We start from the raw sequence: 16,805 nt of genomic DNA, 5'->3' as shown, positions 1-16,805 counted from the left end.
AATAGTGTCAATATTTTGAAAATTATTACAACCCATGTTGTTATTGCTTTCTTTACATTTACACTGACTCATATTTACCAGTTACTAATGGCTAACTGAAAATTTGTGTGAAAAAGCAAATCATTTTACTCTTTTGTTTTCTTTGGATCTTTGTTTAGTTTTCCACACTCGCTGCTGTGGCATTTCTGTATTGCACTTGAAGCAATCTTACTCTGAATTGGAGGATTTTCCTGGAATATATCTGCAAGTGTTTTAGTAAAAACACATCAAAGTTTTTAAGAAATCAACAAAGGTCAATCTCAGCTGTGTTAACAGTCCCAAGTGAGTCTTTTAGACCCTCATCCTGATCCAAGTCTGTTGTGGAAGCTCAGTTATGCAAATGCAACATCTTCCAGGGAATGCTGTAATGAGCAAGTTAATATGTGCAAGCACACACTGCTGGTAGGTGACTTTGTAAAAATAATAAGCATAACCTTAGCTTGCATACTGTGATGTGTAAGATGAAGAAAAATTGGATACCTTTTTATTATGCACTAAATGTTTGATTGTATAAAATCTCAGTGATATGTACATAAAAGCCACTTTGCTTCATTACAGCTAAACACAATAAACGAAGGAGAAAGAGGTTAGTGTTGTAATGTATATAGTATATATATCATTTAGAGTACTCCACATAATCAGTGCTGTGCTCTTGTGATACTGTTCATGAAGGTGAAAGGGAAAATAATGCTGTTGTCCTTTGTATTCTGCAATAATTTTTTATTTAATAATACATTATAGTATAGGGTATGTATAGGGTTGAAAGACAGTTTCTGATGAAAAAGCAACATTTTTCAATGTAGAAATGTTTGAATGTCTGAATGTCTGACCTTCACACAGCCTATTCACTACAGAACTGTTGAGCCTTTATTGTGTGTGAACATTATTTTTGTAACACGAGGAAGAATTGGGAGTCAAAATTAAGACTCAGATTTAGTTGCAAACTAAGCTAGCTATACTTCAGAGCTGGACATACAACTTTACTTTATGAAAAAGCTTAGTGCTGGTTCAAGTAACTATGAAACCATTAATTAACAATTATGCTGCTATAGGTCTAGAATCCTGGGATATCTCCCATGATGCACTTTTCCTCATCCTGCTGTTTTTGTTTTTACCTTTAATGAATTGGATTGAATTAAATTCTAATTGAATTACAATTAATTGTATCATAAATTATTTCAATTATAATTTTTCTCACTGTTTAAAGTGTCTTGAGATGACACATCATGAGTGATGCTATATAATTAAACAGAATTGAGTAAACTTATTCAGCAGAGTAATAGCAGAATCTTTGTGTGAAAATGGCTTTTGTGTAACTGTTATATGCCCTTCGTTAGTTAACATTCTTTAAGTAGGTACAGCCAGGTCTTTTAACAGAGCATCTTGGAACATCTCTAATTAAGGTCTATGAATCCTTAAGGCCTAAATCTTAAGGAGTATGGAGTATGAATAGTGCATCAAAGGGTTATTGAATAAATACATGTGCTGTGGATTTGGAAAAGTTTAACAAGATGACAAATGAGAAAAAAAAAGTGTGGAGAAATCATACATTTCTGGGTCAGTGGACTTCTAAGAACTAGTGAGTAAAAAGCCTTGGACAAAGCCTCAATTTTATCCAATTCCTCATGATCTACTGCATGTGTTACAAGACTGCTGAGTGATGGTTTGTTGATATGAGGTAATGCTGACAAAAAAGAGACAGAGGCGACCTGAAGGATGCCTAGAGTGAGTGCAGTGGCTCTGCTGTTTCCAGGTGCTTCCATGAATAGCAGAGCCACTAATAGCACTAGCTAGCAAAGTGGTCAATAATGTCTGCTGATGGAAAACACAGCCACCCAATTACAGTGTCCATATCTAATCACCAGGGTCAAGGGTGACCTCCAATCTGCCATCTGTCTTAATCTAGAGTCCCTGTCATTAGCTGTTGCTTAATTACAGCGATGGGAATGTGGGTTGAAATAGATCTAACAGAATAGAATAAAGTGCATATTGAAGCATGTTCCATGTACATTAAAATGTTGGACATGGGGCAGTGATGCAATTAAGTACAACTGACATTAAAGCGCCATTTATGCAGAGTGCATCTCTCTCTCTCTCTCTCTCTCTCTCTCTCTCTCTCTCACACAGACACACACACACAAAGAGAGAGAGAAAGATACACAAACTAATTCATGCCAGGATAAAGTGATGTCATAAAAAGTGTTTGACAGCACAGGTCTGCTCAGACAGTTTATGAGAGGAAGATCATATTCCTTCACAACCCAAACCCTCATATTGTCTCCACTCAGAGACAATATGTTGTCGTTCTCAACATCTCATTCAGACTGTGTGAATGTATATGTGTGCATATCTGTGTGTGACTGTACAGAGTAATAGAAATATTAATAATAATCATGCATGACATACTTATGCTTAGAGCTGTCACGTTTTTCAAATAATAGATGTACTTATAATGCACATATATCAAACGTATTTTAATGTTTTCCTCTTATCTTTACACATAAAAATTGTTCAAGCGGATATAGTGTTGTTTTTGTTTGTATAAGACTTGGAATTAGCGGATCAATTAGAAATGAATTCATACTTATTTAAGTTAAATTAAATTCAGTTTTAATTATATAGCACAAAATAACAACAAATGTAATTTCACGGCACTTCAAAGATACAATCCAACTGAAGCCAATTCGAATCAAATAATAAATAAATAAATCCAACTCATACATACAGAGCCAATTCAAAGAAAGAAGTCTAGCTAAGGAAGCCAACAGATTGCACCGAAACTTCACTTCAATTCCAATCTCCCATCCTTAGCATGCACGGGGCGACTGTAGAAGGAAAAAACTCCCTTTTAACAGGAAGAAACCTCTGGCAGAACCAGACTCAGGAAGGGTGGCCATCCATCTCGCCCTGCTGGGGTTTGAGAGGACAGGAAAGAGGGGACTACAAACACCATAACACCATACCAGAGATACCTGTTTAGAAAGAGGAACATAAGCCAATGACAACAATAATGTTATATGTACATAGAGAAAAAAGAGAACAGAGTGAGGAAAGATTTATCATAGGAGATCCCCCTGCAATCTCAGCCAATAGCAACATAACTATGGAATGTTTCAGGGACACCTGAGCCACTCCGAACTATTAGCTTTGTCAAAAAGGAATAGGAATCTAATCTTAAAGGTATTGAGAATGCCTGCTTCTCGGATGAGAATATACAATACTATATACTGACAGCTGGTTCCACAAGAGAGGCACCTGATAGCTGAAGGCTCTGCCTCCCATTCTACTTTTAGAAACTCTATGAACCACAGGTAGACGTATAGTCAGAGGGCGAAGTGCTCTGTTTGGAATATATTGCACTATTAGATCGTAAAGACGTGATGGAGCTTGGTCATTAAGAGCTTCATATGTGAGGAGAAGAATTTTAAATTCTATTCTGAATTTGACAGGAAGCCAATGAAGCGAAGCTAAAACTGAAGAAATATGATCTCTCCAGCTGGTTCTCATCAGAACTCTGGCTGCAGCATTTTGGATGAGCTGGAGACTTTTCAGAGAATTTTTGGGCCAGCGCAATAATAAAGAATTACAGTAGTCTAATCTTGAAGTAACAAATGCATGCACAAGTCGGGATGCTCCTAATTTTGGCAATATTACTGTGACAAAGTGGATGAATGAACACCATTTGCCACTATATTTCATATCATTACATCATTACAACAGTCTTGCATTAACCATACTTTGAATTTGATTTAACAGTGTTAGCTACATCTTTGTTCAGTGGCTAGCAGACACCAACTATCCTGGGTTTGTTTGTGTTTTGCTTTCTATCTGAGTACAGCTAAAATACATCTGTGTTAACTGAAAAAATAACTGAAAGAATTTTGTTATTTACCAGGATTACTTACATAGTACCTACTAATATGACCTCATTAGTGATGTCACTGGAAGGGATCAGGTATGGGGGAGATTGATTGTACTGAGTTAAAGAAAGTGGTTCATTTTTCTTTTGTTTAGATGTATATGGTGATAAGACTGAAGAATAAATTACAGTTTTATTGTGTATTTAGTAAGTTTTTGTAGGAATGAGCAGCTTCATACTATTCTGGATTCCTGTGAAGAATAGACCTACCTGTCAAGGGGAGAGGTTAAAGGAAGCCATTTTGTGAAGAGAACGCAAGGTTATTTAAAGGCTGACATTTGTCTATGTGGTGAGGCCATGTAAGTATAGCTGGGAGCATGTGAGATTAACTTTGGTTTCTTTGATTTCAGTTATGTTTTGTTGGCGAAGTTAACTGGTAGGTTATGTCTCGTTTCTTTTCAACTTTTTCATATATAGTTTGTTGCAACATGCACTTCTGTAAAATAAACACTTGCTGCATGGGTCAACCACTGCCTTCTGTCTTGCCACTCTGGCCCCACAACCTTTTTACAATTACAAAGGTGAAATAAGGCAGTCCTAGGGACCTGTGTTATATGTGCATCAAATTATATATTCTGGTCAAAAATAACTCCAAGGGCCCTTACTGTAGTACTAGAAGCCAAGGAAATACCATCCAGATTAAGCATAGCCTATGGCTAGCCAGTTTCTCGGTGAACCACTCGACCCAAAGTCATTCGGGAATTTAGGAGCAGAAAATCATCCAGGGCTCTATGTTTTTAAAACATGCTTGTAGTCTAACCAATTGATTGGTTTCATCTGGTTTTATAGATAAGTATAGCTAGGTATCAAGCCTAGCAATGGAAATTTATGCAATGCTGTCCTAAGATTACCTAATGGAAAAAGATATAGAATGAAAAAGAATTGGTCTCAAATTTAGAAATAGAATGGAAATAGAAATAGAAAAATACTTTGTTCATCGCCCGTGGAGGAAATTTAAATAGTTATGTAGCTCAATTAAAATATTTACAATGCTTGTATATTAGAACAAAAATAATAATAGAATAAAATAAATCAGCAGTTACTGTTAGAAAGCCTTATGGCCTCTCAGAGCCTCTCACTTCAGCTACTCCTCTGTCCTGCCAGGATGCTGTGGAGGAGGTGTTTATTGTTCACCATCAAAGAATATAACTTCCTCGTCATCCACTGCTCCATCACAGTTCTTAGAAGGTCCAGCTCCCTGCCTGTCACAGAACTGGCCATTTTCACCAGTTTTTCCAGACTCCTACAGCAGACATCGAAGGACCTGAGCCGTCTTAGGAAGAAGAGGCTCTGTCGCTTCCTGTACACCGTATCTACGTTGGCAGACCACTCCAGTTTATTGTCCAGTACCACCCCCAGGTATTTGTAAGACTGCACAGTCTCTATCTCCTCTTCCTCAATGCAGACTGACTGGCATGGTGTTTTAGATCTCCTGAAATCTACCACCAGCTCCTGGATCTTGGTGGTGTTCAGGAGAAGACAGTTATTTTTGGTCCAGTCAGTAAAGGCCCTCACAAGGTTCCTGTACTCCACCTCCTGTCCACACACATGCCACACAAAACTATAGTATCAGAATACTTCTGTATGTGGCAGGACTCTGAGTTGTATCTAAAGTCTGATGTGTGGAGGGTGAAAAGAAAAGGAGCTAAAACAGTACCCTGTGGAGCCCCAGTACTGCATTCCAGCATTCCAGAATGAGATATGAGACAGGAAGTCTTCCACAGCACTAGGACTTTTTCCATCTGAAGGCTCATATTGAAGAGCCTCTGAAGAGGGACTGCTAGCTGTCCTGCCGAGTCCTTCAGAAGCCTTGGACACAAGAAGGGCCTTCAGCCTTCCCTGACCGAAGTCTCCTGAGCTCAACTCTCACCTCCTCTATAGTTAGAGACAGGGAGAGCTGCTGAGGTTGTAGCGGAGAGATGGCGGCAGAAGTGATGTTGATGTCAGTTGCAGAGATGAGGGTGGGGGTATCGTTACTGTGAGATGATATTTTCAAAGGAGCAGCCACAGAGGTGTACATGCGGCTGGGCAGAGGAGGCCAGATAGTAGAATTTGATGGAGAGGTGGAGGTACAGCTCGTCCGAGGATGCCTGGTGATGGGAGGCGCTGCAGAGGTGGAGGTACAGCTGGGCAAAGGAGGTCTGGTGATGGGAGCCACTGTAGAGGTGGAGGTGCAGCTGGGCAGAGGAGGCCTAACGGTAAGAGCTACTGTAGAGGTGGAGATGCAGCTGGGCAGAGGAGGCCTGGCAATGGGAGCTGCTGCAGAATAAGAACTGGGCAGAGGAGGTCTGACAATGGGAGCCACTGGGGTTTCAGCTAGTCAGAGGATGCATTATGGGTGGAGCAGCTGGAGTGGTGGAAGTGAAGGGAGCAGCAGCAGAGGTGGAAAAAGCCACACTATCAAACCATTTGTAATGTTGGTTGAAGGTATTGGCTCTGTCCACATCACCTTCCACAGACAGAGTTTTTCAGTTTGTACCCAGTGATGGTCCCCATCCCCCTCCACACCTCTCTGGTGTTATTGTTCTCCAGCTGTCTCTCTACCTTTTTTTTGTTCTCCATCTTAGCTTGACGTAAAATCTTTTTGAGCTTCTGTTGAACACTCCTCCGCTTTTCATAATCCCCGTCCTGGAATGCCCTCTCCTTCTGGTTCAAGAGGTCACTTGTGATCCACGGTTTGTTATTGGGATAGCACCGTACAGTCCTCACTGGAATCACAGTGTCCCTACAGAAGTTAATGTAGTCTGTGATGGTGCCGACCCTCCTGTCCATATCTATGTCCTTTTCCTCCTCCTCCAGCAGTACAGTCCAGTCTATGACATCAAAGCAGTCTCTCTGTACATCCCTTGCCTCTGGTGACCACTTCCTGAAAGATTTGGTGGTAACAGGAAGTCTTTGTGGTTTTTTATGTTTAATTACCATATGGTTCGTGCACAGAGGGGATTGTTGGGAAAGAGGCAACTGTTTGGGGAAGCTTCTATTTATTAACATTTCAACACAAGTTGCATAACGTTTTCAACCATTTAGTGCAATAGTAGCTACAGAAGCTACAGAACATATAAAGCTACAACAACAAATAAAGTAACACTGTAACACGACAGTAAGTCTAAATTGCAGTAACACGGCTGCTTAAAATATACGGTTATCAGCCTACCAGAAAAGTTATTACCGTAATCCTCCTCTTCATCAACATCATCAACAAATAAAGTGCCTGTAACACGACAGTAAACCTAAAATTGCAGTAACACGGCTGCTTAAAAAAAAAACGGTTATCAGCCTACCAGAAAAGTTATTACGGTAACCCTCCTCTTCATCTTTGGTGAAGTACACGGCTGTAACCAGAAAAGTCAGGTCATTAATCCTCATCTTCGTCTTCTTCCTCCGTACTAAAACCACAAAATTCCTCATCTTCAGTGTCGGAAACAAATAGGTTCAGGGCTTCGTCAGCCACTCTCCCCTCTCTTTCGATGTCGCTCTCAAAACCAACGAACTCCTCTTCGTCACTGTCGGAATCGAACAGCCTCTGAAAGGCCTCAGGTGTGGCGGCGTCCTCCTGTCCATCACGCAGCAGTCCAGCCTTTCTGAACCCGTTGGTGATTGTGGATTTTTTTACACTCCTCCACGCCATCAGGATCCACTCGCAAACTTGTGTGAAGGTGGCTTTTCTCATGCGACCTGTTTTGGTGAACGATTTATCACCCTTCGTCATCCACGCCTCCCACTGAATCGTGCCACTTTGAATGCACGATTGACACTGATGTCGAGTGGCTGCAGATGCTTCGTTGTGCCCCCAGGAATCAAAGCTGGAACAGAGTTTGTACTCTTGATGGCTGCTTTAACCGAATCTGTTATATGCGCCCTCATACTGTCCAAAACGAGCAAAGCTTTTTTTTGCCGAAAGTATCCTCCAGGGCGTTTGACGTAGCATTCATTCAGCCACTCCTTCATTACGCTTTCCATCATCCACCCTTTCTTGTTGACTTTAAAGGAGATGCCGTTTGGGATCTTTTCTTTTGGCATTGTAGTCCTCTTAAAAATCACCATTGGCGGAAGCTTCACTCCAGATGCTGTGCAGCCAAGAACAAAAGTGAAATTTGTTCGCTCGTGTCCAGTGGTTCTCAACGTGACGGACGATTCACCTTTCTTGTTAACAGTCCTAGTGAGAGGCAGGTCAAATGTTAATGGCACTTCATCCATATTTATGATCTGGTCCGGTCCGATGGAGTATTCCTCTATCTTTCTTTGTGTGAATTCGCCAAAGTTTGTTATTTTTTCCTGGTAGTCGGGAGGGAGTCGTCCGCGCCCTGATGGACAGTCCCTTTCGCCTCATAAATCGGTCCACCTCTAAAATGTTCAATTTTCATTTCGGTGGGGACTGCTTTGGCCTTCAGTCGGATCTGCACGGTGGAAACACCTCGGCCGTCTGTTCTTTGTGTGTTCACCCAATCTTCGAGAACGTCTTCAAGTTCGGGCCATTTGCTTTTGTGACCTCTGAAAGCTTTTTTTGACTTTTTGCATTGAGACAATTCTTCCTGCTGGCGTCTCCAACGTCTCACCATTGATTCGTTGATTCCAAGGTTACGTGCAGCGGTTCTATTTCCTTCGTTTACTGCTAAATTGACTGCCTTTAACTTAAAAACTGCATCATATACGTTTGTTTTCCATAATGAGGGTGTCTCACAATCTGTCTTGCGCTCAAAATGTCTTTCTCGCTGTCGTTCTGTCTCGTACCACTCCGGTAGAAGTCTGCTTCCGGAGGACCTCCGCGTTCCCGTGCACGCGGCTACTTGTGTGTTGAAGCAAATGTGACGTCAACATGGTGGATGGTAAAATCCATAGATTTAGGTATCCCCCTAGTGGCCGTTAGCTGTAAAAATCCATAGATAAGCCGCACTGTTATATAAGCCGCAGGGTCGAAAAATGGGGAAAAACTGGGGAAAAAGTCGCGGCTTATAGTGCGAAAAATACGGTACTTGAATTCAAATTAAAGCTGATACATCCTCTGTCAAGGCAAACTACTTCTAAAAGTTATGCGATCATCTATACCAATTATCTATACAGCTTATTCTCTAAAGCATTTTGACAATGTTTTTTTGACGTTTTGACATTTTCCACATTCAAATGGGTGTTTGAATTTGGAAGAAAAAGAGACATCATTTCTGATAGTACAAAGAAAATAAGGAGATCAAAATAATTCCACGTCACATGTAGCTCATAATGTCACTGAAATAAAGAGGAAATGGTTTGATATGAAAATTACTTTAAAAAACATCTCGCCATGGCCTCGATGACTGCAACTAAAGCCATGCAAGCAGTACTTGCTTCATCATGATGGCTCTTTGAGGTGGTCCATGAGAGGGGCCTTCTGCCATGTTGTCTGCCTGGGCTGGTTCAGGTAGTGGGAGACCCTCGTTCATGGCAATATTGTGCAAAACGCAGCATGCCAGATTATTCTGGCCTTCTCTAGGCTATAGAGCAGTTTGCCATCCGCTGTATCGAGACACATCCACCTGGCATTCAGCACATCAATGGCGCGCTCCACAACGGCACGGGTGCTTTGATGTGTATATGTGTGCAGTCTACTGCTCCGATGGTGTTTGGCAGTCCAGCCATGGCATGAAAGTCCCTCTTAATTTGTACTTGTTCGACAGCGGTGTATGGGAATTTGATGTACTATGGGTGATAAACTGATGAGAGCTGAGAGTTTTGATGACCAAGGGGAGCGCACGACTCACAGAGGACTGGCACACATCCGATCTGTCATCTCCCTTTGAAAGGTTCCCGTGGCCAAGGGTGGTGAGGACCTGGATGTGTGGTGGAATTGGGTTTGATCGGCGTGTTTCTCTCTGGAGTCGTGGCTCTAGCAAGCTGCATATTTGCAGCAGCACAGTCCTTGGCAAGTCTCTATCTCCGCAAGGATATCTACATAGTTTCGGAACAAACTCTCTCTTCAAAGAGTGTGACGTGCTAAGGCATCAAAAAGTAGCAAGTCAGCCGCTGGTTACACTTCCCATTGACCTTGTTATATACAGAGTCAAATTAACCTTAGGTTAGTGCATAATTTAAGTCAAACAGAATAATGTCAGCATAATTATGGGGTATAATGTATATATTAAATTTTTGATATCTTCAAAGTAATTAAATATGCAATTAGTCAAGCAAACTTGATTCGAATAACAGCATACTATTTTACGTGACTCCTACGACAGCTCTGGATCACTCATAAATTCTGTTCGTACCTAAAAGAAAACTCAAAACACAAAAAAACTGGTGAATGCGCAAGTTCTCTTAAATCACTCGTACAAAACTGTTCGTACGAGTGGTTCTTGCATGAGGCCCAATGTTCTTATGTTGAAAACCTATTATGTAATATTTTAAGCTTGTGTAATTCAGCATAAAAAGACATTACACTGAATTGCATAGTGCTTTATGAGACATATTATACTACAGACCACAGCACTTCAAAGCCAAAGTTATTTCATTTTTCAACTAAAAAATATCCAGTGAGACAATGCTTGTGACATTGATCTAGTGTCACAAGTATTAGGAAGAAGCAACCCCTATTAAAACTTTGGAGTGGTAATACTATATTACAAGGATTTAGCAGTAATGCTAGTTTATATAAATATCATACCTGATGTAGCTTACATAAAGAAATTAATTTGGTAAATATAATGTCATCATAATTGATACTTATGAGTACTTCTAAAAAATGTAACAATAATATAACACAAAAACATAACTTTCCTTTTATTTAATCAATATTATGAAAATACAAATGTGCTGTACTTTGCTATGAGCAGTGTAGCAGACTACATGGGAAAAGATTAGTGCATTACACTATGTTTGTGCGCATAAGCGTAAATAAATCTGTGAGAGAGCTTGGAGAGGAAGCATATCTGTTTAGTTTCTAGGCTCCAGCTGTGGTATGCATTGAGGCAGAAGTGAATGAAAGTGTGAGAGCTCAGTCAGGTGCTGCTCCCATCTCACCCTCAATTAGTCCACTTCCTCTCTGTTAATCATAAGAACTTGTATGTGGGTGGATGAGGGATATGAAGTGTGTGTTGCGGTGGGGGTGGGGGGTGGGGGTGTTGGAGGTGGGTGTTGAATTGGTCCAGTTCGTAGATATGGGCAAGTGTCAAGATCAAGTTCATGCCTGAATTCAGAATGTTTCATGTCTGTGAGTATATTTCACTTCCCTCCTCAGACTTAAAGGGGAAGTTCATTATTTTAGACCTGTACCTTATTTCTGGCATAAAATACGTTCATCTACTCATCAATAACATTTTGCTGAAAGTCTTGCAATCCATACGCGGCTCTCGAGTGATGCTGACTTTCACCAAAATGTTATTGATGACTAGATGAACGTATTTTATGCCAGAAATAAGGTCCAGGTTTTAAAAAAAAAACAAAAAAACTTCCCCTTTAACTGATGCTACATGGAATATCCAATTTAAATCCTTTAATTTTAGGTTCCTATTGAACCCATTCTCTGTTTTAAACCTCAAACATTGCACTATTGTTACCTACTCTTTACAGCTGTGCAAAAGAACAGCAGCACTGATCAAGCTGTGGACAATACAAAATAAAACTTTGGTAAACGATAATGATTCCTTCAAAATATGCCTAAAACTGATTCTTGAGATCAGGCAAGGAGATCTCATCAGGCATGCATTGCAGCTGCATTACAGCTCAGTAGTGATTATCTTTTAATCCAAATCCTTTGGTGAGGTTATCTTTTGTTAAGAATGACGTTAACCTTCCCCATTTCACCTGATTACACATTGTCCCTACAGCATCGCAGATCGCAGATCCTAAGTTAATGTTGGAAAATCCTCTCTCAGAACCTTGGAGATGTCAGATAATTATAGTTGCATTGTTTTGAATAAGACAGTAACATCTGTTTCCAACCAGGTACTATTTTCCTCTTTCAAGGTAACTTTTTTTTGCCATTATTTAAGGCACTTTCAAGTTTTCAACCTGATTTTTAAAAAAAACATGTTTCTGCTGCAGCAACTACCTAAAATGTATGGCACTATTTCTCTTCTCTTTTTTTTGTAACACTGCAAGAATAACAGTACTAATATAACAAATACAAATACATATTACTTCTTTTACTACTTCTACGACTACTACTACTAACAACAATAATAATAATAATAATTATGCTAATAATGATGATTATAATAATTCGGATTATGATATTTTAAAACAATGATAATAATAATAACCCAGCAGTCTTCAAGCTATGAATTATACAGTAGAAAGTAGAAAAGGTGTTTGGTGTTTAAAAGTTGCATTTACACAATCTGACAAAAAATTTCCTTCATAGTACACTGAGAACTTCAACCTCATAGATATTTTGAGGACAGTTCAAAAATAGCTAAAAAGAAGATAACTGAAAGCAAGGAAGTGTGCAAAGAACAGCCAGAATGCAAGTCCAGCTGAACAATGTAAAAGATGTGTGGTTGGGATGAAAAAGATCACAGAGTTTAAGGTGAAAGACAATCAGACTTTTGTAAGCCTGGAAAGAGCCAATGACCTGAAGATATATTTCAATAGATTCAGCTTAGATGAATACTCAGGCTCCTCTCCTGCCTCCAGCAACGCACAGCTCTTGATTGTCTTGTTGACAGCACTATAGCTTCAATGCATACAACTTTGGACAATGTTGGCCCTCTGAAAGGAAGATAATCAGTTAGAAGGTCCTTGGATTAATTCACAACTGCATGCTTTAAAGCAGACAGCAAGAAAGCTATAAAGAAAACAGCGTTTCACTTACTTAAAAAAAAACTCAATTAGTTTGGAAAGATAGTTTAATCATATATAAGAAATCCATTTGCAAAGCTAGAACTGCTTAATATTTATCATTGATAGAAGAGAATAAGCACTGCAGCCGGGCTTACTAAGAGTCCTAGCACCGTTGGTCTAGCTATTCCTTTCACTCAAGTGATGTTAACCTTTAACAGTCGTGATGACTTCATGAGCTTCTTCAACAACAAAACTGTTTCTGTCAGAGAAAAAATTATTAAATCCCTCCCACTATTGTCACTGATGTATTATCAAGTACAGCAGCTTTAGAAGTATCTTTGAAGCTGATTTGTAATTAGACTGTTTCTATTCACTCAAGCTCTCCAAGTGAATAACATTAGCTTCATCTATACCATCAACTTGCATTTTTGAATCCCAACTAGACCATTCAAGGAGCTTTTTTCTTATTTATTAACACTTCCATATCAGATTTTATCAATCTATCTTTGTTGACAGGCTACGTGCCGAAGACTTTTAAGGTTGCGTAACTAAACCTTTACTTTAAACCTACACTTGATCCAGGACTGTTAGCTAATTACAGACCTATATCCAGTCTCCTTTTTATGTTTAAAGTTCCTGAAAAAAAGTGTTTCAGCTCAACTTTGTGATAATTTACACAGAAATCATCTGTTTAAGAGATTCAGTCTGGATTCAGAGCACATCCTAGCACAGAAACGACACTGGTGAAAGTTACCATGATCTCTTCTTGGCCTCTGATAGAAGACTTGTTTCTGTGCTTGCCCTTTTGGATCTCAGTGCTACATTTGATACAATAAATCACAACATTCTGTTACATATGCTTGAATATGTTATTGAGATTAAAGGAATTGCATTAAGCTGGTTTAAGTTATTTATCTGATAGATTTCAGTTTGTCAATATAAACCAAGGATCTTCCTTGCACACGAGAGTAAGTCAAGGAGCCCCACAGGGTTCTGTGTTTGCAGCGATTCCCTTCCATTTATACATGCTTCCATTGGATAATATTATTTGACAGTTTTGCATAAATTCCCATTACTATGCTAATGATACTCAACTATACTTATCTATGAAACCATCTGAATTTTCTGCTTATAAATTTAAACAAAACTTAAGTTGTTGTCTTGGGGCCTGAGAGCTTCGGGAAGAAACTGTTTAGCTATATCGTTACCCTTGATGGCATTTCTTTAGCTTCTAGAAATGCCAATCCTTGGAGTTAATTTTGACCAGGATTTGTCCTGTGACTAACATATGAAACAGGTTTCCAGGACTGCCTTCTTTCATATTCATAATATTGCCAAAATGAGGAGCATTCTGTCTCAGGGTGATGCATACAATTAGTGCATACATTTATTACTTAAAAATTAGACTACTGTATTTCTTTATTAGTGAGCTGTCCCCAAATTTACCTGAAAAGTCACCAGCTTATCCAAAAATGCTGCAGCCAGAGTTCTGATAAGAACTAGCAGGTGAGATCATATTTCTCCAGTTTTAGCTTCTCTTCATTGGCTCCCAGTTAGATTCAGAATATAATTCAAAATTCTTCTCTTCACATATAAAGCTCTTAATGACCAAGTTCCATCAGATTTTAAAGATCTCATAATGTGAAATTTTCCAAACAAAGCACTTTGCTCTCAGGCTTCAGATGTATATGTTCCAAGAGTTTCTAAAAGTAGAATGGGAGGCAGAGCCTTCGGTTATCAGGCTCCATTAATGCAGAACCAGCTGCCAGTATGCGTTAAGGAAGCAGTTATCCTCACTACCTTTAAGATTAGAAATAAAACCTTCCTGTTTGATAAAGCTTATAATTAGGGATGGCTCAGGCGACCCTGAAATATTACATAGTTTAGGTCTAGACTGCTGGGGGACCTCCAATGACGCACTTTTCCTAACTTTGCTTTCTTTTACTCTCTATGTATATATATATGACATTATCTTGTCATTAACTTGTGTTTCTTTCTTGGCAGGTATTACTGGCCTGATGTTATGGTGCTTGTTGTCCCCTTTTTCCTGTCCTCTCAACCCCCAGCTGGTGGAGGCAGATGGCCGCCATTCCATCTGGATGGCGAATGCGATTTTTTAAGAAACAATGACATATAAGCCTAACCTCTAACCTTTAATCTCAGTCGCCGTCGCTAGACGCAACAACAACAATGGCGGACTACAGGCTTGTGATCGTACTACAGAAACAACTCACGGCAGCTACAACAAAACCTTATGTAAACAGCGTGTGACCTTTATATGCATGCTCCATGGCTTATCTTCCGGTTTTAGTGTATTGGTGTGGTGGCGTCAAAGCACCACATACAGGCCTGGCATATGTACTACAGAGTTTTGGGTCGATTCCAGTAAATCCGTGTGGACGCAGATATTTCTGAAAACGACTCCGTGTTTACAGAGATTTTTTTCAGAACGACAGCGTATTGGGTGCGGCTGCGTACTCGTGTGGACAGGCCCAAGGTCTAGTTCTTTCAGAGGTTCCAGCTATGTGGGATTCTATAACGCCTTCTCAACCTTAGTGAAACCTAGTGAGACTCTCATGCATCTGATTCTCTGATTCTGATTCTTCTGATTGCTCATTCAATTGGCCCTTTGTTGTGCAGCCATCTGTTGAGGCAGCATCAGCATCAGAGCCAGTTACTCAAAGAAACTGAACAAACTGATAAAGATGGCTGTAGAAGGCTCTGTGCTGGGGACTATTCTGAAGCCCCTGGGCCTGATTGTAAATAGAAGAATGCTGCACAAGTTAATGAACATAAAGAACAACACTGTCTGTCCTCTTTATAACATTGTGTAAATACATTGCTGCGTGAGACTTCTTCACCTTCGCTGTAACACAGAGAGATACAGGAGGTCCTTCTTGCCAGCATCTATGACTTTTCAAAATGAAAGCTTATGAAGATTGTCATTAAGAAAAATTACTGCAACAACATAATTTCCTTTTGGGATAAATAAAGGATTAAATTTGATCAATTTAATGTAATTTAATTTAATAAATTACATATCATTGGCCCCATCAGAAAAAGATTGCAAAAACATTACTGTTAGGAAAATCGCTGCATCTTGCTACCTTTGCTCATTAATTTTGACCAAAACAAAGCTGATGTAATGCTGCCCCCATTACAGAAAGTTCACTTGAGTTCCAAAACCAGAAGCATGTGTCACTACCCAATATAATAGCTGCCCAAGAATGGTATGTAACACAACAGCCTTGATGTCAAATGTGCTGTGTCTCTTCTCCCTTTCACAGAGACTCTGTGACTACCTCAGATACAGGTTTAAAAGGCACAACAACTCACATAATTTCAAATTGGGACAGCACTTGACCAGGCTGTCTGAAAGATGTTATGGTCTCAAGACCTAATTTGCTTTGCCCATTCTTTAATCAGTTCTATCTGAATTGTGTTGCTTCTGTTTAAGCACTTTTGTGTTAATGCTTAAATCCATGCTAGTTCTGATGACGTTTTCATCTTTACTTTGATGAGCAAAAAGAAGTGTGTTGTGACTGGAACTTACCCTCACACTGCTTGCCATCTCCCTTATAGCCTGGCTTGCAAATGCAATTGTAAGACTTTGGGGTGTTCTGGCAGAGAGCATCAATATGGCAGTCATCTGAACCTTCCACGCACTCATCTGTATCTGCAAAATTATGAAACATCAATATCTCATTAGACTTGAGCCCCTGAGGAATCTGTATGCTTACATTGTTTTGTGTGAGTAACGATGCAACACTCTTGACAGATGATTGTCTGTCACCTTAAGGAAAAAGGATTCCCATAAGTTTTATGCATTCAATTATGTGTTCCAGCTATGTTATATGTTGCATCTATTTCCTTCTGTCACTTTAATAACAATTTAATAGATTACCAAGCATGACTTGTATGTTGCTTAACTTATATAACTTTAAAATAACTGCTGGTATAGCAGTTAATTTCACAGAAAACTGCCAACCAACCACATTGCACTCTGATGATAACAGCTATGACTACAGACTGTATAAACTATATTTATTTTGTTTACTATGTTTTAGAACTACAATAGGACAAAATTGTGTAAACT

General features: G+C 39.5%; 1 protein-coding gene across 3 annotated transcripts in view; it reads right to left on the bottom strand.

Annotated features, from left to right (window-relative positions):
* Positions 1–16,805, bottom strand: part of scube1 (signal peptide, CUB domain, EGF-like 1) — a 170,209-nt gene that overhangs the window by 151,199 nt on the left and 2,205 nt on the right. For all 3 annotated transcript variants that reach the window (XM_072377527.1, XM_072377528.1, XM_072377529.1), the window contains exon 2: positions 16,263–16,385. In XM_072377527.1, the coding sequence (XP_072233628.1) occupies positions 16,263–16,385 (123 nt within the window). The remainder of the gene's footprint in view (positions 1–16,262; positions 16,386–16,805) is intronic.

Source organism: Leuresthes tenuis, unplaced genomic scaffold (assembly GCF_036924035.1).
Source record: "Leuresthes tenuis unplaced genomic scaffold, fLeuTen1.0.hap1 SCAF_23, whole genome shotgun sequence".
NCBI lineage: Eukaryota > Metazoa > Chordata > Actinopteri > Atheriniformes > Atherinopsidae > Leuresthes > Leuresthes tenuis.
This window is presented reverse-complemented; position numbering and strand designations above follow the sequence as displayed.